Raw genomic sequence first — 24696 nt, forward strand, 5'->3', positions numbered from 1 at the left:
TCTTTTCTACCTACACTTTCTATCGTGCGCCCCATCCAACTTGTCCGGTGAGTCCCAGCTCGCCAGGCGATAGACCGCCTTCCCTTTTTTCCTCGATCGAACTGGAGAAGTTAACGAGCTGCAATAACAATAGAACGAGAACAAGTTGTAGACAGCACGATATGCTTCGCTTTCGTTCCACCCTTTTCGCGGGACTCTTTTCCTTTTGTCTAGTCTAGCGAGGGCCACGCGACCGTTTCTTATGTTTGGCCGTTTATTTTTATCGCTCTAGAGGTATCCGGGAAAAAGTGGAAACCATCGGCTTCTGTTTTGGAGATGTCTTGAAGTACCTTCACCGGTGGTGGTGCTTATCACTCAGAATTTAATTAAAAGCGACTGAAATATAAAATAGAAGCGAAGATGATTGATGATATTGATAACAATAACGTTCAGTTGAGGGTTAGAAAACGAATTAGAACGACCGTCGACAATGGACGTGCTTGAAGAAGGTAAGCTTTCTCTATACACGATTGAAACGCCTTTCATTCAATTCAACTGTTATAGAATATTATTGGAAACCAATAAATATACCTCAATACAATACTCGTATTCTACGTCCTCAGCACAAAACCTTCTCATGAAGTTCCCCAAAAACATCAATCACAAACGACAAAACCCACGCCGATCGCTTTACCCCGAACACACGCGGTAAACATGTGATCACAATTAGAATTACCGTCATGCTTTTGATGTTCGTGCCAAACATGCATGCATGCATAATAATAAACACATAAGCTGAGAACAGAACGAAAAAAGCAATACGCGGTGTCAACCTACCGCACACACAGGCGCAACATGTATCGGCGTAAGAGAGAGAGGCCCTCAAAACGGCGAAAGAAAAGCCCTAAAGGATGTAAACAACATTCCATTCTTGTACCGACAATAAGCGGTTTTCTGGGAAATGCACCAATATTTTGAGCCTCTAACTTTAGGCGGCTCGTTTCGTATTCCCTCGTTTCGCCCGAAAAGCAAAACAATCGAGCCCAGATGAAAAAGGGGAATGGAGGAAAAGGGGCGCTTTGGTAGGAATGGCAGCGCTGCTTTGGCGATCTTGGCGCGAGTTCAATCGTGCCGCACAATTTCCATTCGGAACTCCGTAACTCACCACACGCTGAAAAGGGAAAGGGAAAATATTGAGAGAAAAAAACTGTCACTTGATGCTTTTATAATGCGGCGAATGGATCATCTTTTTTCACTCGTTAGCGGTCATATTTACGGGTGTCATATAGCCATAATCTTGTGGTAATTAAATTGAAATAAGCTTACAAGTGGGACACACACGTTGACTCGATCGTCGACCCCATATCCACCGCCCCCCATCCATATTGATCGTTTAATCGATCGTTTGCTCTTTCTTTCACTTTCGTATTGTTATTCTAATTTTAACATAAATTCTGGACTTAAAGCTGTCGGTGCGCTAGCGCTTCGAGCCAGACGATTAAGCCCACGCATTTTCACGGTTAAAATGTCACACGTGTGTCACAAATCAACCAGAGAAACGCTCTCTAAAAGAGAGGGATGAAAATGAGAATATGACCTTGAACAAAGTGGATGTCCAAAAGTTATAATAAAAAATATGACAGTGAACGGCTAGTATGTGACATATGAGGGTCTTAAAGGGTCAACAATTGTCCCCACAACAAAACCAGCCATAAATCATTAGAACGAATTGGTAAGAAACGGCTAGCAATCGAATCGAAAGAACATCCTGAGGGGTTAACAGTCTGCAATTTATACATTTTGGACACTAAAAATACTTTTGTGTCGAATACAACCCAACTGAGGGTTAATAGATTCAACAGCAAAGCTACACACAAGCAAAAGACAAATAGAAATTCGATAAAGGTAAGCATTCCAGTACAATCCGTTGTAACTTTCTCAGGAAAAAAGCTCTAAAATTCAAACACGCTAGGAATGCTTGCACACACTCCACCAGCTTGGAGCATGTGTACATATAGCTCCAATGACCCTCCAATGTGACTCTGCACACTTTATGAGCAAAGTTTGAGCGTCTCGACAGGGGGGCAGCGCAAACATTGAAAGCCATAAAACACCTTTCCCGAAGGAGATGGGATAAGGGTTCCGCTCCAGGAAACGGTTGTTCACTTTCTCCACAAACTTTGCCGAAACTGTGGTGTTGCGCGTACGGGGAAACACCGGCCCCGTAAGTATTCCACACCGACGACGACACTGGACACAAGTGCATTACCGCTGCTACGTATGCTGCGCTGCATCAACAAGTTGGTGAATTACATGTGTTCAACCGTCTGGTCGCCGGTCCGCCCGGGGGGTATGTCCCACCCTTCCTTGTTTGCAGACGGCATAGGAGAGCTTATACGAGTCTTCCCTCGCGTGGTGCTTCATTTCGTTTGGTTTGCATTTTACTTTTTTTCCAGCGTAAAGCATTCCTTAGGTGTGGTCGGTCTAAAATGCGTGAAAGAAAAAAAACGAGACGTTTGAAATCGTTTCAATATCAAAGCAAATATGTTACGCTTTTTTTTTAAGAGTTCAAACCCGACCAAAAAGTGTCACCGACATGTGTCAATATTTGGTGACAGCGATACAATCCAACTCGCCAGCAGTTCCATTTCCCTAATGGACAGCGAACCCAATCGAGACACCTTCCCACTTGCTACGCACCGGGAAAGGTGTACGGCACGTCACCATCGGTGGCTAAAGGTGCGATAATGCTTGTCCAAATCGGTACACGTTCGACTGTCAATCGCTTTTTTTCGATAGCAGGTTTAGGGGAGTTTTATTTTTTCATCATCATCGTCGTCGTCGCACATTCAGCCCCAGGGTCCTGGTCAACTTCACCTCGGAGTCATCTAAGCTGGGAGAGTGTTACGGGTGCGATTGCTGGGGGTGGGTGCGACGAAGAAAACTAAAAGCAAACAGCCACAAACACGTGTTTTACCAAATGCTAAACCAAAGTGTGATTCTTTCTCGTGTAAAAAAAAAATGAAGAAAGAAACACCCAAGGCGCACGGACACGGATCAAACGAAACCCCGGTGTGCCCCGGCAACACCGTAGGCAAAAGAGAAGTCGAAAGATGCAGTCTAAGAGGGAAAAGTGCAGCAAGGTAAAAGACCTCACGCTCGAGAGCTGGTGGTGTTAGCCACAGAGGACCTTATCTTGCCACGGTGGAACACGCCAAGTTGATCTGCTTTTTTATTTACTTTTTACGCTGGCTTTTTTGTTGTAAACTCTGGGTAAACAAATCGTGTGAAACGAATCTTGAAATATGACGGCGGTTCGATATTTTGTTTTCGATTTCAATAATTGGGTTTCGCTTGGTTTGAGTTGTTGGCTCTTTTGAACTGCTTGATTAAGGTTTTTTGCTAAACGAATAGGAATACTGAAACATAAATAATGAAACGTTATGAAAATTTTACATAAAAACCTGTATCATCAAACCAAATTATCAGTGTATGTAATAATCTCTTTCGTAGTTACCGGTTAAGAGTCATTAAATATGATCCACTCTGATACTGTTCTTTCGTAACCTGATCAGCATTATCACACAAGACTTCCTTCGACAAATTGTCGCCCCTCTTGGACATTTATCATCCACCATTTTCTGGAAAAGATTCTCCACAATCAAGAAAAATTGTGCTCCAGTCACACGATAAGGCACTCTGGCTGGAAAGCCAAAGGAGATTAATACCCTCGCCCATTGATAAGACTACTGTCACTCCGAACTGGTCTTTTAGGGACGGATTAGACCCGTACAGTGCTCGAGGGAAAAGCGAGACAAACGAAATAAAATAAAAAAGTGGATTACTTCATTACCGCTTTCCACAAGCGCTAGAGATACAAGAAACTTGTTATTATGATGATACCCGGGCGCTTCTCGGTGCGGCAGCCCCACACAAACGGCGCGCCATTGCATAGATTGCCAGATTATCCGATGAGACACGACGGGTCCGTGAGATAAAAACGGACGCCTTCGCCTTTTCGCACACCTTGCTACGTTCTTGTCACCTGACCGGTGGGGTGACTTGGTAAGATACCTTGGTGCACCTTTCGGGGTGGTTTAATCCTTGATTACATAGTACGGCCCCCGCTACTACCTATACATCGGGAGGGGCGAGCACATAAAAGCCACTCATCGTTAGTTACTTCCTCCGAACGCACAAAAGCCGGAAGTCATCCTCCGGGGCGCCGCTGCGTGTAAACTGGTAAACCCTTAAAGCTTGCGGAAAAATGTGACGGAACGGCAAAGGGAACGCCACTCGATATTACTTTAATGGTTTCCATACCGCCGCATTCTATGCCAACACCACCAGCAGGTCCGTTGCCACGCGAGGAGCCGCATTTCATATTCCGTAGCGCCATGCGCTCCTGTACGCTATGTGCGCTCTCTCTCTCTCTCCGAAAAGTAAACCATGCTTGATAATCCAACTCACCCTCATACTTATTTCAAGCCCAAAAACCAAGCACGGAAGGAAAGGGCGGCCGGTAGGGTTGATTCGGAAAAAAAACCGGCAACGGAACTAACTTTCCACTATATGGCCGAGGGTATTCACACAGCATCATACTCGTGATAGTTCGCTTCGCTTTTGCCAACTGCAACCGAAAAGCAATTTTCCCAAGCTTTTTCCCAGACGCTCCGTCGTGCTGGGTAGGAAGTGTTCTTTCTCCTATAGTACTTTACTTTTCGCCGCAATATGGCAGTTCACTGGTGGTGCAAAAGCAGTGAACCGGTCGTGTTCTAACAGTCTTTTTGCTGTATGATTTCCACACCGACAGACACACAACTACACCCCCGGTGTACGGTTCGGTGCTCTGTTTCGACCTTTTTGGACGGTTTTGCACGGATCGATTTTCTTTTCGACAAAACGGTAAAAGGGAACACCCAACCCACTTCCGGGGACTATTGTGGGGTATTGTGGCCGATTTTTTTATGGGGTGGAGCCGCCGAGTGGGATGCTGATGGGTCCAAAGAGGATACGCTTTAAACTGTTGCACGAGCACGAACCCTGATTTTGCACTTTCTAGCACCGCTAAAAGAATATCAGAATTAGGCTTCAATCAAAGGATGAAAAAATGAGCTTTTTAAAGCTCCCCGTGTAGGTTTAGCAGAAGGAAAATCAATCTCAGAGAGGAAGGGATGAGACGTGTTCGTTACTTACCTGTTCCTTTGCCGCGCCGGCAGACTGTTGCGTGTCCGGTAGCTGCTGAAGTTCCGTCATTTCTGACGCACCATCATCGTCATCCTCCTCATCCGCGGCAGCCGCCGGATCCTCTCCGTCAGCTTCCTGCTCGGGAACTGTTTCGAGAACGGGTGAGCAACGGTCCGGCACTGCAACGGGAACAAGATCCGGCTTCTTCTGCATCTCTTCCTCACAGGCACCTTCAAACTCATCGTCATCGTCGTCATCCTCTCCCATTGCGAGCAAATGATCCAGCGAAGGGCGTACCGGAAACACGCTGCCGGTTAGCGATGCGGCGGGCTGATCCATTTCGGGGGTGGAAATTGGCCACCAATGTGTGTGTATCACTCGCGTTAACGCAACACCGTTCAATTTCGTGGCCTACTCTTCGTATTCACACCGTTCAACAGATGATTACATAATTGAGTAAATTCGCAACAAATTCGTACACGCTACACAGTCGACGGGAGAGAAGAACATGGACGCCAAAATAGCGCCCGAACACACCTTACTACAAACGGACACCCGAATCCCGACACGCACACACATACACACACAGTCACTCATACGCACTAAACCGACCGAACGTAAAGAGTATTCCCTGGCCACAACGCACCGAGAAGAACCGGAACAGTACAGCCTGAGGCCTTAGGCCCTGCCCTATCCCACGCGAACAAGAAATCAATTGCACCTGTTCCCTGCTGGGGAATATTTTGGCAGCGATTTCCATCGACCCATACACATACCCAGCGATACAATAATGTCTCCCTGGTCCGGTAAAAATCTATCGTTAGCACACAGAACCGCCCGAGCCCCGCGAGAAAGGACCGTGAAAACTGTCGTCGTGGTTCCGAATGAAAATGCGCGCCTGTACGCACACACACACAAACAGCCTGTTTGTGTAGAACCAAAACCCTTCTGCAGCCCTCTCCCCACTCCCCCTTCCCGCTTAAAAAGGGCAAACTCGGAACAACACTGCACACCGATCGGAACTTCTTGCCAGACTCCGGCAGTACGCTAGGATGAGAACGAGCCAGCAGCCAACCCAGCAGTACAGTATGCCGAGAAAGGCCACCAGTGCTCGGAACACTCGCACACACACACACACACAAGTGTGTCGTCGTCGTTCGGGTTTCGGAAAATGCTGCTTTCGCTTCGCCCGTGTGATAGGTTACGTTCTACACCATACAAAAGTTGAAAGCAAAGCAAAAGGGATGATTCCAAACTCAGACACTGTGTGTTCCGGTTGGGTTTATTTTTTTGCAAGCGGATAGAAAATCACAACACCAATTCCGTCCGGCCGAAAGCCGGTAATGGCGGAAAAGTTTGTCACGCGCGCACTGCCCCTATCGCTACTGGATCTGGCCAGGAATATGACGCCCGAGGACACACAGCGAACGGCGTGACATAAACAATTGGAACGCCGCACTCCGTCTGCCCCCAGTCTGGTCTGTCGGACCCGTCTTACCCCTGGAGTAAGCCCCTGAGCGGAACTCGAGGAACTAAACGAATTACACACACCACCGATGGCACCAGCAGCAAACAATTCTGCAGCACCGCAAAAACGGTTGCATTTGTCTGCGGACCGGAGGACACAGCGAGGAAAAGCGTATTCACAAAAGCGCACCCGGAATGCTCGGTGTCACGAGATAACAAAGAGATCCTGTCGCACCTCAGCGTTATCCTTGCCAGAGCGGGAGGCCAAAGCATGGCACAACAGTGGAGTAGGTCGTCATATCGCGCTCGCTCTCTGTCTCTATCTCTCTCTGTCTCACGCTCTCGGTTGATTACCGGTTCTCGCTTGTTCGTCATCATCCTCGTCGTCGTCTGGTTGTGGTGTGCACACCGGGGCGTTCGGGTAATTTCGTTCGCATTTCCCTGCAAACCACCGCAGCATCCATTTTCCACTTGGAAAATGGGCGCGAGCAGGGGATTCATTTTCATTCATTCGCTTCACAGAGCTGCAAGTGGAAAACTTTACCAGTTAGCAGTGGTGTTTTGCTTAGGCCGATGTGTTCAGCTTTCCCCCAAATTGTCTGGTCGCGTTGCCCATGACGTCAATGGAGGCCCCGGGGTACGGCGATCCATAACAGGTGGTTTGGGCAATGGGGGATGGAAGGGGAAATGAGCGGTCGGTATCGTGCCGGCTGCAGAATACGCAATCAGTTTCATCGTAAGCCGAACAGGACCTTCGTGTGTAGGCACCGTTTGGAAGTACAGGTGCCGGTAAAACGTCAGCGCATGAATTGGCCAGCGCTCGGATGAACGTAGGACGAAAAAAATGCCGGGTTCATTTTGTAGCTTTAGCGTTGGCGGTATTTTTCGTAGAACATCCATTTTCCTAGTGGTTCACTGTAGTGATGGGTAAAGACGGGACAAAATCTGGAGTCGACTGCGATCTGAGTCCGAAAATCTCGAAATCGACTCCGAAAGGTAGGTAACGACTGCTAACGATAATGGACGACTACAGACTGATCTGGCTGACTCTGATTCCGGATAACTCCGACTCTGGATGACTCCGACTCCAGAATACTCCGACTCCGGACGACTCCGGACGACTCCGGACGACTCCGGACGACTGTGACTCCAGACGACTCGGACTAGTGACGACACTAAAAGTTCTGGACGACTCTGGATGGCTCCAGAAGGCTTCGGATAAAGATGGAATAACCATAAACCTCCGAATATCCATTATACAGAGCTATCTGGAGCCATCCAGAACCATTTAGAGTCGTCCGTAGACTTTCGGAGTCAAAAACAAAATCCTGTTTACAAAGTGCACGCGCAAAACAAAATACAAAAAATAAACTGAACGATATAAAATGCCAGCCCAACACTGACCAATTCCAGACGACTCCGACTCCAGTTTGATTTTGATTCCAACCAACTCCGGTCGACTCCGACTACGGACGACTCTGATACTGGGCAGACCAGACCTTCTTCTTATTATTGGTGTAACGACTTAGGCGATCATGGCTTATAGGCCTTTCGAGACTTATAAATATCACGCAGCTGGAAAAAGTCAATCGAGTCAAGTTCAAAGGTCAATTATAGGCTTGAACTCATGACGGGCATGTTATTGAGTCGTACGTGTTGACGACTTTACCACAAGACCGCCCGGGAAGCGGATCTAGGGGTTCAGATTTTGTTGGATTAACCGGATTAATCGGATTAATAATAACCGCAGTCGGATCGAAGTCGTGGGGGCGCTCCAGAGACTACATCACTAATACACTGCGTTACAGACACGATATTTCAAGTTCCGACGAGATTCAGTAACGTAAACTATTCCAAATATATTTCATCGAAACCGCTCCGCTCCGACACGAGCAGGTCCATACACAGTGAACAATTATTTCCCGTTTCCAGCAGACAATCCTGACAGTACAGCCCGGGACAGTCGGGGCGCGAACATCGCACGTGTGGATCGTCGCGCTCATTCAACGCATCGCCACACAGAATACATCGCACGGTTTCACCCCGTCCAAGTACCGTCCGACAGATCCAGTATCGGTTCGTCTTCGCCCGTACCACATCGATCCAGCTTACCGCTTCTTGTTGCTTCCGTTCCCTGCTCGTTCCAGCAATTTGCAGCCGCAGCATCTTAAGCAAACTCTCTCGCTTTAGCAAAATATCACCATAAAGCCAGATTGCCCGCGCACGTGCCCTCGCGGGATAGTAGCGTCGCATTACAAGCTGTCTTACGCGCAGTCCGTACGGTTCGAGAAAGGCAAAGCACCAACAGAGCGCCAGCAATGCTACAATCTGTCCGTAACGGGCAAAACGAGGCGTAGACGCGTCCGGGATACATTCAGCAGGATCGATGGCCGTTCCGTTAACGATCGGTTCAAAGGAACGCACAATATCGCGCAGCGTGTCGGCTAGTATACCCTCTCCGCTTACTCCTACCGACAGAGGTGTTATCGTACCGGAGCTGGAGGATCGTGCCGTAGTATTTGTAGATCCTTCGGTCAAAAAATGCTTTATAAGCGTCAGCAGCCAGTAGAGTGAGTAATCGGCAGCTAGCTGACCACACACTTGTACGGAAGATATCAGCAAAAATGTTAATGATTTTGCTATCCGAAAGCGTTCCTTCCATGTCAAATGGAACGAAGTAAGCGGAACATAGCGAGAAGCTTCCTTTCGTGTGAGCGGGAAAACTGTTTCCACCTTCAGTTCCATTCTTCGCTTTTCAATTTGATAGAAGTCTTCTGTAAGGAAATGGTTATCAAAGTGATCCCTCTTCAAGTATCGCTTCCAGTAACGAATTGCTCTGCACCGGAATGGGAAGGAATGGTTAGAAAATATTTATTTTCCCGCTCTAGAAGCAAGGTACACAATCTCACCTTAAAACAATACATATAAAAAAGCCACTAGTGACCATTCCCAGCACGTTGAATGTCCTTCTGAGCGGTAAGGTTCGGTTCGCTATTTCCTGCCTTATATCGGCACTGATTTCCGCCAGCGTTTTGGACACGTTGGTTTTAAAATCAAACGTATGATCATATTCCACCTTCACTCGGAACAGCTCTTCTAAATTATTCATCAGCCTTTTAATGCCTTTCCAATGACAGTACAGGGTAATGAATCAATAGATCATTCCACCACCAACGCAATTTCTCCGCTGCCTGCACTTACCTTGTTCAATTTCCTCCACAACAGCGTCACTTATGAAATCGATCAGCTCACAGAAATAGTCCACCATCTTCGCACCGTAGCAGACCGTCTTGGCAACCTGTGTCACTTCGCACAGAAAGTCCATGGCTCCCATCTCCTCCTTGCATCCATCGATTGCCTGGTCCAGCGCGTGAAGGCACCGTTCGGAAGGTGTTCCCAGCTTATCGTTACACACGGAAACGATATCCCGTAGCCAATCGTATGCTTTTTTGATCGAGTGCACTGAAGTGCATCAGAGAAGACAAGAAGTGACCTTTTTTTGCAACAAACCATCTGAGTGGAAAAAAAATACTTACAAATCCTTTTCACCAGCTTCAACATTTCCATCATGATGCGCTGTACCTTCATGAACGATCGCTCGACCGTTTTCAGCAGCTCGTTGATGATCTTTTTCATCGCCAAAAAGGGAACCTTTAGCGCACTGATCGTGTCCCGTATGGCCGCTTTTAGCTGTTCCTGGGTGCAGCTCAACGTTTCCCCCAGCACCTCCACGTTCACCATCGTGTTTGCCGTCGGTCCGGTGAGGGTAAGCAGAAATATGTATCCTATCAACGCTGCTCGACCTCGTTTGCTTAGAAACTGTGGAACCAGTAGCATCGTGACGCAACGGGCGCCTTTACTCCGTTTGAGCAACACTAGCCCGACTGCGAAGGATGCTGCTAGCAAAAGCCAGTGCAATGCCGGACGGAACGCGAGCGGACTCAGAAGCAGCACGTTCACAATCACCGTTTGTATAGAGGCAAGAGTAATGATTTCAACTGTCCGCCAGGACATTTTCGTTACCTCCAACCGGAAATGGACCACATTGAAAGCTGGTTCCGCAAACACACGATAAACACCAACTGCTGTGATCCTAGCACCGAACTGAAGCTATGCGAAGGTACACGTAGCCCGAGCGCTCTTGATCGAACTTCCCAACCCTGCCCGGTAAACAGCGCGCAGCTGTCACTCAGCTCCCGTCGGTGTACAAAAGCAAACCAAAAACAAACTTAGCATCTTTTATCCCAACAATTCCAACCAACTTCTGTTTCCTTTCGCCATCGCACCGCAATCTGTGCCCCGTCCGTTTTCCTTCCCGGAATAGCCGAGCTATGCAATTGCATTGAAAGTTTGCGCAAAGTGCACGCGTTATGCAGCAACGGAACGCGTTCTAGTGCACAGAGGTTAGTAAGGCAGCACATCAATCGCACCACAGTATGGAGGTGGACACGATACAGAAACCAGCGCTGGCAGTTGAACCGCCGGATGCCAACTTTGACCCAAACCTGACGCCGGAAACCGGCGAACAGTACCTGCAGAAGGTGATGTACGAGCGGGGCAAATGTCCGGTGGTGGTGGTGGCCGAGAAGCCGCAGCCCCGCCGTCAGCAGAAAGCACTCTCCGGGCTGGCCGCCGTTCCAACGGTAGGTGCCGTTGTCGCGGACGTAATTGCTAAACCATTGCGCAACGACGCATAACGCTGTTCTTTTTTCTGTGTTTAAAATTTTAGGACGACGTTAAAAACGTGGCCCACCGTGCCCTGATACCGACCCGCGAGTGGGAAACGATGCAGAATCAAAAGTTTTCCGAACTGCGCGACACCATCACCGCGTACCGTAGCAGCGCCCAGTACGAGGAAAACCTGCAGCGAACGCACGTCTATCTCAACTTTGACGATCGGAAACACCTGCACGAATACTGTGCCAACAACCTGCCGTACGTGAGCATTCTGCTCAGCATACCGCAGCGGAATTTGGAGATTTTGCTCGAGTATCTGCACGAGTGGCTGCAGGATTCGGACCAGGCGTCGTCCTCCAGCAGCTCGCAGCAGCTCGACGAACCGTCCGATCCGGAGCTGTGCGACACGGTTGCAGCGGTGACACCGTCCACGTCGGGCAAGGAGCTGTTGCAGCGCGGCGATGGCTACCGCCGGGATTGGATACCGCAGTGGATTTACGCCATACTCGCCTGTCTGATCAAACCGCTCGAGCCGTACATTCACAGCGTGCTGCGGGACATTGCCAAAACGTGCATCACGCTGCGCAACGAGCTGAAGCAGGAGGACGAGGCGAAGGTACTGCCGCTCAATCTACTGATCAGCATCATTTCGAAGCACTTTAATCAATCCGATCTGAGCGATAACATTGCCTGAGCGGGTCGGGAATTGGGGGAAGCACTCTGAAATGTCCCTTCTGTCCGAGTGTCCGGAAGATGCTTCGTGATTGTTTTTTTTATTACTTTTATTCCTATACATTATCGAATATTTAGCGAGCCTTAAATGAAGGGATTTGTATCCAATAATTAACGAAAAATCGGTTATTTCTCCTCCCAGACGATGTATCACATGGTTGTAAAAGACTGCGACTCTCTATGGGCTTCTTTTACTCTAATCTGACTAAGTCCGGTCTTGCACGAGTTACTCTTTCTCTACATCCTCAAAATACGTCATCATTATCCTCCCATGAAATGAAAAAAACACAACAAAAGTTTCGTTTGTTAACTTAAATAGGGAGAAGGGGGCATTGGTGTGTATGGTGGTGGTGTTTTTTTTGTTGTCGTTTTCTTTTATTATTGTCCTTACAAATTAAGTTCCTGATCCTTATAGTACAGTATCGGGGTGTCGAGCTCCGCCCGCAGGCACTTTGTAAGCGCTGCCAGCACCATCTCCTGTATCATCTCCACCTGCCCGGCCGGTGTGTAGTCGTCTTCGCTCGATCGCGACACCGTTATGACGACCGGCGGGCACGGCACCTTCTCCAGGAAGCGCTCCAGCTGGCCGACCATCGTTTCGATCTCCTCCCGGCTCGACTCGTGGTGCGGCAGATCGGTCACGTCGCACGTGCACCCGGCATCGTATATCATCGACCAGTCGATCTCCTCCTCCTTGTACTCGCGCTTCAGCGTCCGCACCAGGACCGTCACCTTCTCGAGCAGCCCCGCGTACTCCTCGCTGATCTCCTGCTGGTAGTCCACCAGGAAGTGCTTCAGGTTGCCCACCTCCTCCAGGTACAGGAAGATCGACTCGAGAAACTCCAGCTTCTCCTCCCGGTCGCGCGCCACACGCTGCAGCTTGGCGAGATCGTTCTCCGCGTCGTCGGCCAGCTCGGGCGAAACGAAGATGTCCTTCAGCTTCTCGTACAGCTGCACCCGGTCGTAGATCTTCAGGAAGGGATTGTGTGTGCTGAAGTAGTCCAGATCGATATCGAGGATGTAGCCCTGCGCCAGGTCCGTGTCCTCCGCCACCGGGTACTCCTCGACCGAGCACACCTCCAGCTGGAGGCGCTTGCGGTTCTCCAGCTTGTCCTCCGGCTGGTAGCAACCCTCCGACACGAAGTACTCCAGCGTCGAGTCCGTCCGGATCGAGCCCTCGAACTCGCCCACATGGAACGCGTACTTGCCCTTCGGGATCTGCTCCGACCACGGTGGCTTAATCCACACGATGCGCTCCACGTGCCCGGCGAACACGGTCGGCATCAGCCAGTTCTCGATGCTGATGCTGTCCAGCAGGTCGTCCTTGTTGAACACGTAGTTGGCGGGCATGTGCTTCGGGATGCACATGTCCGGGTGCGAGTCAAAGTGCACGATCCGGTTGCCCTGCAGGGGTAAATGCTTCGAGCCGAGGCAGCGGTAAAGGAACGTGAGCACTTCGTGATGGTCCTCCACCACAAAGATCGGTACTTTGTCGAACGTTCTGCTCGTCGCCGGAACACCTTTGGAAGATGACGATGATGATGATGATGATGATGAGGAAGAGGATGTCGCGTGATCTGCGGTCGCTTTGCCGTTGGCGCTGTCCTTCGATTCCTCCGACCCGCTCTGCTGCGGCGTGTCACTCTTTTCCCCCGCGCCGGATTCGGTTGGCATTTGGCTGGTCGCTGCGGAGGCTGCTTTTGTTTGTGTTTCTTCCACCTTCTCCCCGTCGCATTCCGTCGACTTCCCCCGCTCGATAGAGTCATCCACACTCGGGGGAGCTTCCATCGTGGTTGGTTGTGTATTCAATCGTACAGAGTATAATCCGTAAAGAAAATAATTCCACTTCACAACACCGCCACTGCGCCGCACACTCCGGGATCAAGGTAACCCGTTACCAGCAGCCAGACATACAGACGCACACACACACACACACTCGGGTAAGGAGGGCCCACACTGCTGCTGGCTGCCAATCAATTTTCACTCATTAGCCCCTGCTCGAGCGAGCGCGAGCGGATACTGCTACTACCCGGGGACAATCGCGCCGTCCACCAGGGCGTCCTGTATCGGTGCGCGTCCGTCCGCTGGCCGACGATTCCTTTCCGGGGTGGGCGTACCGTAGTCCGGGGTGCGATGTGTGCGTGTGTGTAGAAAATAGTCACGAAACTTATACGCGCTGGAGCTGCTCCACACAACTTGTGCTTGCTTCTTTTCGGGGCCCTACGCACGATGACGGTTCATTACGACACCCTTCTCAAAATATACGCGCTCTCAACAACTAGGGGAAAGCGGGGCAAAATGGGCATGTTAAGCAGTTTACTGAATATTCCTTTGAATATTCCACAAAACACAATTTTTCTTTCATTAATGTATGCCTCAACCATTAATCTATGGATTAAAATTGACACATAGAATAAAAACAACTTAAAAACATGTAAATAATGTAAAATAAAAGTTGATGTTTTACGAGAAGCATTTTTGACACGCGGGGTAAAATGGGCATATCCCTGGGGTAAAATGGGCATATGTAAACAAACTGTGAAACGTCAAAACAATGGGGCAAAATGGGCCACAACAACTGCGCTTAGGTAATGGTCTATGCTTTTGCGCACGTTTCGTGAAATGTATTTTCGTTCTATCTTTTGTTTTGCTGGTCAGAAAAGCCCTTAAAATTCTTCCAAAAATATGTTATCAAAATTAAAATAGTTTTTACACGTTTAAATCTACAAAATCGATTCTTTTGAAGCTGTTCTGTTATCATTATTGAGGCGACAAATACAACACCATAGCCTCACCAAACGCCATTTGTCAAAAGTATCTGCCCATTTTGCCCCAAGCGTAACTGCCCATTTTGCCCCACGTGAAGCATTTTTGTATTTTATGTTATATAAGTATAAATACGCATTCGATCGCCTTGCTTTCTTCAGACAAATTGTATAGAAATATCATATCTTTAATAATATATACTGTAAAACTTCAACGCATCCCTGTGACACTGGGTTAAGCTTATTTTCGAAGTGCCAAAAATTACATCAATATGCTACTAAAACTTATTTTGCACTTTTCTTGGTTATTTGTTGTGTTAGGGTTATGAAACTTACATGGTGTTCATAGAACACTCCAATGAATACATTTTGAGCATTGGAAAGTATCTTTGTAGTCAAATAATGCTTAAATAGAGGGTGCCCATTTTGCCCCACATGCCCATTTTGCCCCGCTTTCCCCTACTAACAAACACACGGTACCAGCAGTGTCGAACGCGGCAATCGATTCGCATACATTGGCATTAACACGTGTACAAACGCAAGACACTTCGTGCACAATATTTTATAACGATAAACTAAATCGTATTGTACGCATCAAGCAACACCAAAACCGCGAACGAAACAACATTTGTGCGTAATTATGCACGCAACCCCCAAAAGTTCGTTTGCTTCGACACCTCCGGCTTTACGCACACATACGCATTTAATTTTTGACTGAAGCGAGTTTATACCGCCGAGTTAGCGGTTCTGCGTAGCCATTCGTTCTTCGAAATAAAATCAAAAAGTTATATTTTTGCATCCAAAACATCAATCTCGTAGTATTTAATTATTTTGTGAGTTATTCATATGCCATAGTTATGGAAATATGCATGCAAAATCGTTCTTTTTACGAAATTTTACTAATTTTATCCATACGTGATGCGCCTTTTTTGTAGCCTACTGTTCGTTTGTTTTCATTCCGCAACAGTGACAGTTCTACGTTGCTTTCGAAACAATAACAAACCCGCAAATACGTACCGCTACTGTTCATGGCGATGGAAATCCCACCGGCCGAAGATATCGCCCTCGAAGAAGATGCCGTTTTGCGAGAAAAAATATACCACGAGGCAGCGGCACAGTTTGAGAAAAAGTTCCAGTTTCAGCCACTGCCAGCAAACACTCCACTTCCCCCGCTAGACACACTGTACAGTGGACCGTCGTACACGGTGCCTGCCCTAGAGGAACAGAAACGTCGTCTGAACGAGGTTAAAAATCGGCTGAACGATTTTGAAATTAGCGACTGGCACCAGCACACCCGAAAGCGATCGTCACTGCTGCCGATACTGAACGAACTGCGGTACCGCATCAGGGCCGAGTTTGTAACGCAAGCCTTTGCCAAGCTGTACGAGTGTGTGTCCGCCTACGAGCTGATCGACGGGCAGCAGCAGGAGCTGTACAGTGTGCACCTGTGCGAAGCGCCCGGAGCGTTCGTTACCGGGCTGAATCACTACATCCGGCTGCACTGTGCACCGCGCACCAAATGGGCCTGGTTCGCCTGTACGCTCAACCCGCACTACGAGGGCAACTGTCCGGGCAACATGATACCGGACGATCGGTTCATCCTGCACACGCTCGGCTCGTGGTGTTTCGGAGCGGACGGTACGGGCGACATTATGGTGCGGGAAAATCGCGACGCCATCATCAAACGAAGTCAACGCTTCCCAACGGTACGATTCGTCCCACCGCTGCCTTGCCTATAAATAAACTTTCACTATGTTGTTGTTTTTTTTTTCTGTCACGCTACAGGTACATCTCGTCACAGCGGACGGATCGATCGACTGCTTAAACGTACCGGAAGAGCAGGAAGAGCGGGTCGCCAAACTGCACCTGGCCGAAACCGTCCTTGCTCTCAGTGTGCTTAGCCCCGGGCAACACTTTGTGCTGAAAATGTTTACCCTGTTCGAGCATTCGAGCGTTAGCTTGCTGTTCCTGCTAAATCACTGCTTCGACGAGCTGCACGTGTTTAAACCCTGCACCTCGAAGCCGGGCAACTCGGAGGTGTACATCGTGGCGAAGCACTACCGCCAGCCGAACGGTATCGAGCAGTATCTCGACCAAATCTACACCAACCTGCAGGACGAAGCGAGGGCAATTTTTAACCGAACCACCATACCGGACACGTTCCTAGAGCAGCTGCGTACCTGCACCACCCAGTTCGTCCAATGGCAGACGGACGTTATCGAAAGCAATATCCGGTTCTATCGTAAGAGCGATCCGCTCGAGGACCAACGGCTCGCCCTTTTTAAGCAAACCATTTTGGAGATATTTTTCACCCAGTATCACATCACCCCAATACGCAACAACCACCGGATCGTGCACCGGGCCAAGGTGTCCGAAGGACTCAACATCAACCAGAAAGAATCGCGCGGTACGTTCAACGAACGTACGCAACTTGCTGCTGCCGCCGATGCAAGCGTGACCGAAACGCTTCGTTCACTTTGCGATCGGTTAGATCATCTCACCCTAACGCGGCAGCTGTTTCATCCGCAAGCCACCCTAAACGATCCACTCCAAGAATGGGACCCAGACAATGGGTTCGCCCCCGTGCAGCACCGACTGTTCTTTGCCATCGGGAAACCGATCGAACGGGTGAAAAGTTCCAAATTTGCCCTCATCACCTGTATCCGGCTGCTGAACGATACGGTCGATCTGGTGCGAAGGGTAGTAAAGGAGCAGGAAATTCCTTTCCCCCAGGGCGAACCCATCACGGTGGCCGGTAATACTGTCACGATTAGTATCGCATCGTACCCATCGATCGCAGACAACATTGCCCAGCACGAAAAGCAACTCTTTCGCACGATCGTGCACACCGTGCTCGAGCTCATAGGGCAAAACTACGTCGACAACCTGCCAGTGGCAGCGTACGATCCCATCGAGCTTGTGGTGCAAAACTGGCTCCCCCTAACGCAGGTTAGCGTGGGTTTGCTCTATCTCTTAAAGCAGTGCGTGTTTGAGGAAGTTGAGCAATCGTCCCCTACCCGGCTCGTCTTTCGAAGGCTGCGAAAAAGTGCCCTCACCAGTCTGGTCGGCATGCACGATGCGGTGCTGAAAGCCTACACGAGAGCTTCCAGTTTGCCCGGGCCGGCGAAATCTGTACTGGCGATCGTTCCAATCAAGGCGCTACTGTGTGGCAGTTTTCAGTACGCGCTGCTTAACTACAACAATGCACTCTGTCTGTTTTACTGTGCACGATTGTTGGAGGAGCTTCAGCGTCATCTTAACGTAGACTAGGCCAATAGGTAGCGATTTTTTTAGAAAACTTTTAAACAAAACTATTTATTTCTCTTCAAGGTGACAGTTAATTAATTATCCATACATCCGGGGTCATATTAATGGGCCACGCAAGGAAGTCAGAAACTCGGTTGCATTTAAGGAAATCAAATTATAAGTATAATTATTTTTTAACCGTTTAAAGTTATTATGCAACAAATGTGTAGTCAAAATGGTGTCCGTTTAGGTCCAAAAACATTAAAAAGGTGTATCGCAAGCTGTGATTGCTTCTCGATCATGGATAAGGTATTGTTATCTATGTTTCATGTACTGATGTTATTTTATGATTACCAATAGTGTAGGTTATCTCGCGTACTCCAATTTTTCATCCAATTCATAATTACTTAAAATAAACTTTTACCCACAAACCCGTCTATTACTCACAAACGTCTATTACTTACTTACTTATCCGGCGCCACTTCCGCTTTGCGGTCTTGGCCTGCCTCAGGAGTGTTTCAAACCGCTCACGATCTCGCGCCTTCTTCTGCCAGTCCGTTATCCCGGCCTTAATGGCGGACGCCGTCACGCCATCTTGCCACCTCAGTTTGAGCCTACCACGCCCCCTTTGTCCTTGTGAACGGCCTAAAAAGACTTTACGGGCTGGGTCGTCCGTTTCCATGCGTACCAGCCCACCGGAGCCTGGCGAGCTTGATACGTTGCACGACAGTCAGGTCTCCGTACATCTCATATATCTCGTCATTATAACGGCTCCTCCGTTGTCCTTCCACACATACGGGGCCAAGTATCCTTCTGAGCATCTTCCTCTCGAACGCGGCTAAGAGGGCTTCGTCAGATTAGGACAGTGTCCATGTCTCAGAGGCGTATGTGAGTACCGGTACTATATAGGTACTATATAGTCTCAGCTTTGTCCGTCGCGACAGGTTCTTTGAGGTGAACTGATTTTTCAGGCTGTAGAATGACCGGTTGGCAGTCACCATCCTTGCGCGCAAGTCATCTTCCATTCTATTGTCGTTGCTGACCTTTGACCCAAGATAAGTGAATTGTTAGACGACTTCAAAAGTGCGTTCACCTATCTGCACGTCACGCCTACGTAGATTCTGATTATTTATTGGTAGGGCCGCTGATGTTGACACCAGCTTCTGCTACATAGACCGCAGACCAATGATGTCTATATCATCAGCGAATGCCAGGATCTGGGTTGACTTATAGAAGATGGTTCCCGTAGTCTCCACCCTCGAGTCGCGGATGGCCCTCTCTAGTGCCAGGTTAAATAGGAGACAGGCAAGCCCGTCCCCCTGGTGCAGACCTATGGTGGTATCAAAAGGTCCTGAGAGTTTTCCACCCATCCTCACCTGGCAAGTGACGTTAGTTTTGTGTCGGATGCACGGGGATTAAAACAATTCGAAACAAACAAGACACTTAAAGGAATCGACACACAAATTATTACGAAATCTTTATTCCCTATTCCTATACTAATGCTATAACGGGCCCGTTTATCCTAACCTAGCTCAACCGCACGAATGTCCCTACTCTCTCTCTTCGCTCCCTTATCCCCCCTTCTGCTTCTCTGGTCAGCGACCCGGGAACTCACGCACATCCTTTCACGCACACATCATACGACTGCTGTCGGTGAGTGGCGCGTCCCGGTGGACAGACTGCGCAGTCAGGTTGGACCACAATAGTTAGTCATAGTCATTCTAACTAGCTTCGGCCGGAATTCCGTCGTACAATTTTACCCTGGATATGTTATCATGCTATGCGGCTTTGAAGTCAATGAAAAGATGGTATGTGTCGTGTCTGTATTCAGCCATCTTCTCCAATATCTGCCGCATGGTGAAGATCAGTGGTTGATTTTCCGTTTCGGAGTCCTCTTTGATAGTTTCCGACTATCTCTTCGACGTGCGGGACAAGACGATCTTGAAGAATCAGGGAGAATATTTTATAGGCGGTATTCAAAATCGTAATACCACTGTAGTTATTGCAGTCCAGGCTGTCTCCCTTCTTGTATATAAGGTAGATGATGCCGAGATTCCAATCACAAGGCATCGATTCGCTATCCCACACTTCAGTAGCAATTTGATGAATCTCGTTCTCTAGTCATGCACCTCCATTCTTGACCAGTTCAGCTGCAATTCCGTCGGTTATTTTTCAGCCTACGGATAGCTTTTCGGGTTTCCTCGATGCTATGTTGCAATAGCATGACACTATCTGCTAGTGCAGACTCTAGCTGTTCGTTAAACTGGTCGTTGAATAATTCATCAAAGTACTGAGCCTACCGCGAGAGGATCCCAGGCTAGTTACTAACCAGATCTCCATCCTTGTTGCGACAGCAGGTTACCTTAGGTGTAACGTTGTTTCGGTGACATGCCATCGCTTGGTAAAACTTTTGTGTAGATCCATACGCCTCTTTGATTTGCTCGAGTTCCCGCATGTTTTGCTCTTCCCATGCGTGTTTATTGGAGCGGTGAACTCGTTTCTCTTCGCATCCGAGTCGTGTGTATTCCCCTTCCTATGCCGTTGTTGCATTGCTCGGTATGCATAATTCTTACGTTCGGTCACTTGTCTGCTTTCTTCGTCGAACCAGCCAGATTTGGTGTTGCCACGACGTGGTGGGAGTCCGCCTATTCCCTACATCTATTAAAATTGTTTGTTTGCTTGCTGGAATTAATTATCAAGCAGTAATCATACAAGGCGATGGAATGTACAAGTGTAACTTGTCGTAAAGAATACATACATTCCAATAACAAATAGCTCCAAATCAACTCACCGACTGTCCACCACCGACCGCCTATTTTCCCTCCATACCTGCTCCACACCTTCGAACACAGGAGGAAGAATTTTGATACCAGCAAAGAGACACAATGCTTGTAGTGGTGATACCAAGAGACAGTAAGCAATAGCAGCACCGTTACCGTAATGATTGGCAGCCGATGGTTCCCGTACATGGTCTGCTTCGGTTGTCGCGTTCGATCTTATCGCCGACATCCGACGACCTTTAGTCACCACCATCACCTCCTACCAGGACATCTTCTTCTTCCCCCCCCCCCCCCAACACCCTCTCTCCCTATCGTTTCCACCTATCGGTGGGGTGGAAAAAATCACAAACAACTACTCACAATATAAATGATATTAGCTTCCACCGAAACGACGTCAGTCTGTTGAAGATAATTTTTGACTACGGAGCTTCCTCTCCGATTGGTGCCTGGTGCTTTAGTGAAAAAGAAAAGTGTAACTCTTGTTTTTTGGTGAAATTTTGCACAAACATGCGTACGATAGCGCAACTGGTGGCACTGTTTGGTGCGATCGCACTACTGGTGCTAGTATCCACCGAGATGACGTTCGCTAATCCACTTTCTCCCAGTAAGTTATATCTCGCGATGTTTGTTTAGTGTCAGAAAATTACATTTATTAACTTTTTATACTGAATTTATTCCTTACCCTTTACGCCCCTCACGCGCATACAGACTCGCCCGCCGAACGACCGCACATCCAGCCCTTCCAGATGGCTTCCGCTCCGCTCGTTGCGCAGTCCCGTAGCGCCATGGTGCAGACGCTTACCTGTACGAATCCTACCTGCTCGGCGCAGTGCCGCGGACGTGGCTACCGCCGAGGATCGTGCACCATCGGCCGCTGCTTCTGTTCCTACGTGTAGTACGGGCGACCGCGCAACGCGCAAAACAACTTCCCGGCGTGCTGCAACGCGATTGCTGAGATCTGTAAGCTTAGATTAGATAGTGTGCAAGACGATGCTGATAATATCAGCTACATTCGAGTGGAAAAGTTCCCTAATTAATGGTGGTATACAGGTTCGTACGTTTGCCGCTGACTATCGCGGCCGCCCTGGGCTTCTTGAATGCGTAACACAGTATCCGGTGGCGCATAATTAATGGCGTGTGGTGTCTAGAAGGCGCGTGACGTTTCAGTCAACAAATTGGGCAATGTGCGGCATAATTACACAAATGTAATAAAGGGCTTTCAAAGTAAATGAACTGAGTTGAAAAGATGTGCTTATTACTTATATTAATGCAGTCGAATGTGATATTGTTTGAAGGAGAACTGGAAAACTTAACCGTTTAATAGCTCGATCTACTCGTAATCACTCTGATTACATTAAAGATAATGAATTGTTAGAGGGTGGACTTTCTACTACACCTCGCGATGTTTTGTGTTCCCGTTCGCTAAATTGTACTGTCGAAAATGTTGCAACCGTTATATTGTCCTTAAAACCTTCTTATTCTCCTGGTCCATATGGTATACCTGCAAACATCTTTAAAAAGTGCACCAACGCTCTTGCTCCCATAATGACATTCATTTTCACTCTCTCCTTTCAACATGAATGTTTCTCTGCTTTATGGAAAACAGGATGGGTACGTTCTATTTTAAAAAAGGCAGTAAATCTGAAGTAAGCAACTATCGTGGCATTTCCCTACTTCCCGCTAGTGGCAAGGTATTGGAAATCATCGTTCATTCTGAATTTTTGCTTCTATCGAAACAGTACATAACGTTTAATCAGCATGGATTTATGCCAAAACGTTTCACTACCTCTAGCCTTATGTCGTTCATATCCAAATTGTTTCTGTATTTGGATACAGATTACCAAGTTGATACAGTGTATACAGATATCAAATCTGCTTTTGATAGAGTATCTCATAAACTACTGTTGATGAAGCTTTCTAAATTAGGCATATCTTCGTCTTTTGTTCACTGGATTGGGTCTTACCTCTCTAACAGAAATCTTCATGTTAGGTACGGATTGTCCTTTTCTTTACTGTTTTCCAACTCCTCTGGTGTCCCTCAAGGAAGTGTCCCCTATTGTTTCTATTATTCATAAATGACATTAGTTTTATTCTCCGACCTCTATATGCAGACGACATTAAAGTATTTGTTGCAGTGATGCAAGAGGATGATTGCAGCGCACTCCAATCTCTTCTTAACTCCCTCTCTTCCTGGTGTGCGTCAAACTTTTTAGAGCTCTGTAAATGTAGCGTCATCTCGTTTTGTCGTCGTCATTCCCCTCTTATTCACAATTATGTTCTTAGTAACACTGTTATCAACAGGGTGTCATGTGTTCGCGATTTAGGTATTATGTTAGACGAAAGGCAATCATTCGATAGTCATCTTGAATTAGTCATCGGTAAAGCTTATTCAAACCTTGGCCTTATTTTTCGCATGACTTTGGGCTTTACCGCAGCTTATTTTCCTTTCACTATGGATGTCCATGCTGTTACATCCTTTTCTATTTCCTGTTAGTTTAGTTTAGTTCCAATTATTTAAGTATCAATAGGGCCAGCTAGATTTTAAGCAATGTATGTTCAACCACAGAGGCAGACATATTGAAAGTAGTAAATGAAATGAAATGAAATAAGCTTATAATATGTTTTGTTTGTTCAGAAGATGGAACGGCCCAGCCGTATTGCCGTAACGCTTATGAACTTTAATTAGAAATAAATAATTCAAAACACAGGTAAGTGTTTTTTGTTGTAATAACAACAAAATTTTAAAACATGTTTAACAATTTCAGAAAAAAGACTGTATAAAGATAATTCATAAATTCAACTTTAATTTAAATGTAAAGGCAAACTCTTTAACTAACTTACGTTATACAGTACAATCCAACATAGTAATCATCAAAATAACAGGAAAATAACAAGAACAATAAGAACAATATTGATAAAATATTGATGGCAAAAACTCAACTCAACAAATTCTACCATTTGGACATACCCGTACAGTTAGATGTTCATCAACAACTCCAAAAATTGATCAATCAAACCACGAATTGACGCAATGGAGACAGTAATTAATTAACCACGGTTCAAGGTCTTCAAGGTTTTTCAAAGCATCTCCATCGCCACTTCTCGCTTCGGGTGGGGCAAGAAGCAGCAGCACGAAACAATTAACACCTTCATTTAAGAATAATCATTCTACCGGACCCGTTTGATGCGATCATACAGAGAAACCTGTTAGCGAGTCGCACCACTACAGCAAAGGCGAGTGTTTGGAAAAGCAAACACTCGAATACTAGGAACAAAGAAAGACACCAAATTACCGATACCGACAACCACCAAACAATAATTTCACTCCAATACGTACTATTTCGCGATGCCTAATCGTCGTCAAAGACAATGCGCCTCCATTGTGCTAGCACACGTGGTCTATAGCACACTCCCTTTGACGTTCAAGTGCTCCCGACAGACAGACACACATACACACATACACCCGTCTATTTAACCCACGAATGCAGACAAGGATGGGGAAATGGAAGCGTGTTTGAAATTGATCCCTTATTTGGCTTCGTAATCACATTAACCCCTGCGGCGGACGGAGCGGTGAATCTAGAGCGGGGTTTTTGTCTTTCCCAACATCCGAATGCAAAAAAGCCGGCTCGATTTCCGCTCCGGCGTGATTATCATCTCAGCAGGCCCCGATAATCCGTCAAACGTGGATTTTAAGTGTTTTTTTCTCTCTTTTTCCCCCTCATTACTGCACAATATAAAACAACCAACCTTCCGAGAAAAGGGTTCACCCCTATGATGATGGTTCGGATGAAATGTTTTACAGTAAAATTGAAATTAAATTCAACCGCACATTTGCAGCACTCTGGAGCAGAGCCTATCGC

At 47.5% G+C, this 24696-nt stretch overlaps 6 protein-coding genes across 6 annotated transcripts in view; 3 read left to right on the forward strand and 3 right to left on the reverse strand.

Moving 5' to 3' along the window:
• LOC1276110 (breast cancer anti-estrogen resistance protein 1) overlaps window positions 1-6801 on the reverse strand; it is a 118630-nt gene extending 111829 nt beyond the window's left edge. Inside the window, exons 1-2 of the mRNA XM_061647003.1 lie at window positions 6665-6801; window positions 5176-5648 (exon numbers count right to left, since the gene is read on the reverse strand). Of these exons, the coding sequence (XP_061502987.1) occupies window positions 5176-5505 (330 nt within the window). The 5' untranslated portion in view covers window positions 5506-5648; window positions 6665-6801. The remainder of the gene's footprint in view (window positions 1-5175; window positions 5649-6664) is intronic.
• A 1666-nt stretch (window positions 6802-8467) lies between these two features.
• On the reverse strand, window positions 8468-10771 carry LOC1276111 (DC-STAMP domain-containing protein 2). Its single transcript, XM_061647005.1, has 4 exons — window positions 10170-10771; window positions 9835-10095; window positions 9543-9756; window positions 8468-9469 (listed from the first exon to the last, which is right to left on the reverse strand). Exons 1-4 carry the CDS (start codon window positions 10645-10647, stop codon window positions 8482-8484), a joined length of 1941 nt encoding a protein of 646 aa, XP_061502989.1. The 5' UTR covers window positions 10648-10771; the 3' UTR covers window positions 8468-8481.
• A 36-nt stretch (window positions 10772-10807) lies between these two features.
• LOC1276112 (protein Gemin2) lies at window positions 10808-12164 on the forward strand. Its single transcript, XM_001688608.2, has 2 exons — window positions 10808-11276; window positions 11363-12164. The coding sequence occupies exons 1-2, from the start codon at window positions 11070-11072 to the stop codon at window positions 12002-12004; spliced, it is 849 nt and encodes a 282-aa protein (XP_001688660.1). The 5' UTR covers window positions 10808-11069; the 3' UTR covers window positions 12005-12164.
• A 175-nt stretch (window positions 12165-12339) lies between these two features.
• Window positions 12340-14317, reverse strand: LOC5667142 (UPF0489 protein C5orf22 homolog). Its single transcript, XM_001688609.2, has one exon. The coding sequence runs from the start codon at window positions 13828-13830 to the stop codon at window positions 12430-12432; it is 1401 nt and encodes a 466-aa protein (XP_001688661.2). The 5' UTR covers window positions 13831-14317; the 3' UTR covers window positions 12340-12429.
• A 955-nt stretch (window positions 14318-15272) lies between these two features.
• Window positions 15273-18484, forward strand: LOC1276114 (cap-specific mRNA (nucleoside-2'-O-)-methyltransferase 2). The gene is made up of 2 exons (XM_315423.5): window positions 15273-16513; window positions 16593-18484. Exons 1-2 carry the CDS (start codon window positions 15836-15838, stop codon window positions 18075-18077), a joined length of 2163 nt encoding a protein of 720 aa, XP_315423.5. The 5' UTR covers window positions 15273-15835; the 3' UTR covers window positions 18078-18484.
• Window positions 18485-21231: 2747 nt separating this feature from the next.
• On the forward strand, window positions 21232-22035 carry LOC3289964 (uncharacterized). The gene is made up of 2 exons (XM_556059.4): window positions 21232-21437; window positions 21542-22035. Exons 1-2 carry the CDS (start codon window positions 21341-21343, stop codon window positions 21727-21729), a joined length of 285 nt encoding a protein of 94 aa, XP_556059.4. The 5' UTR covers window positions 21232-21340; the 3' UTR covers window positions 21730-22035.
• The last annotated feature ends 2661 nt before the right edge of the window (window positions 22036-24696 follow it).

The sequence above is a fragment of the Anopheles gambiae genome, chromosome 2 (assembly GCF_943734735.2).
Source record: "Anopheles gambiae chromosome 2, idAnoGambNW_F1_1, whole genome shotgun sequence".
Lineage (NCBI taxonomy): Eukaryota > Metazoa > Arthropoda > Insecta > Diptera > Culicidae > Anopheles > Anopheles gambiae.

What these genes read in the sequence shown, in the direction of transcription:
- LOC1276114 (XM_315423.5), top strand. Translation starts at nt 15,836, where the DNA reads ATGGCGATGGAAATCCCACCGGCCGAAGATATCGCCCTCGAAGAAGAT. An exon ending in GAAGTCAACGCTTCCCAACG is followed by an intron (nt 16,514 to 16,592) that starts GTACGATTCGTC and finishes GTCACGCTACAG; the next exon opens with GTACATCTCGTCACAGCGGA.
- LOC1276111 (XM_061647005.1), bottom strand. Translation starts at nt 10,647, where the DNA reads ATGTCCTGGCGGACAGTTGAAATCATTACTCTTGCCTCTATACAAACG. An exon ending in GAAGCTGGTGAAAAGGATTT is followed by an intron (nt 10,096 to 10,169) that starts GTAAGTATTTTT and finishes GATGCACTTCAG; the next exon opens with TGCACTCGATCAAAAAAGCA. An exon ending in TGTGGAGGAAATTGAACAAG is followed by an intron (nt 9,757 to 9,834) that starts GTAAGTGCAGGC and finishes GTCATTGGAAAG; the next exon opens with GCATTAAAAGGCTGATGAAT.
- LOC3289964 (XM_556059.4), top strand. Translation starts at nt 21,341, where the DNA reads ATGCGTACGATAGCGCAACTGGTGGCACTGTTTGGTGCGATCGCACTA. An exon ending in CGCTAATCCACTTTCTCCCA is followed by an intron (nt 21,438 to 21,541) that starts GTAAGTTATATC and finishes ACGCGCATACAG; the next exon opens with ACTCGCCCGCCGAACGACCG.
- LOC1276112 (XM_001688608.2), top strand. Translation starts at nt 11,070, where the DNA reads ATGGAGGTGGACACGATACAGAAACCAGCGCTGGCAGTTGAACCGCCG. An exon ending in GGCTGGCCGCCGTTCCAACG is followed by an intron (nt 11,277 to 11,362) that starts GTAGGTGCCGTT and finishes TTAAAATTTTAG; the next exon opens with GACGACGTTAAAAACGTGGC.
- LOC5667142 (XM_001688609.2), bottom strand. Translation starts at nt 13,830, where the DNA reads ATGGAAGCTCCCCCGAGTGTGGATGACTCTATCGAGCGGGGGAAGTCG.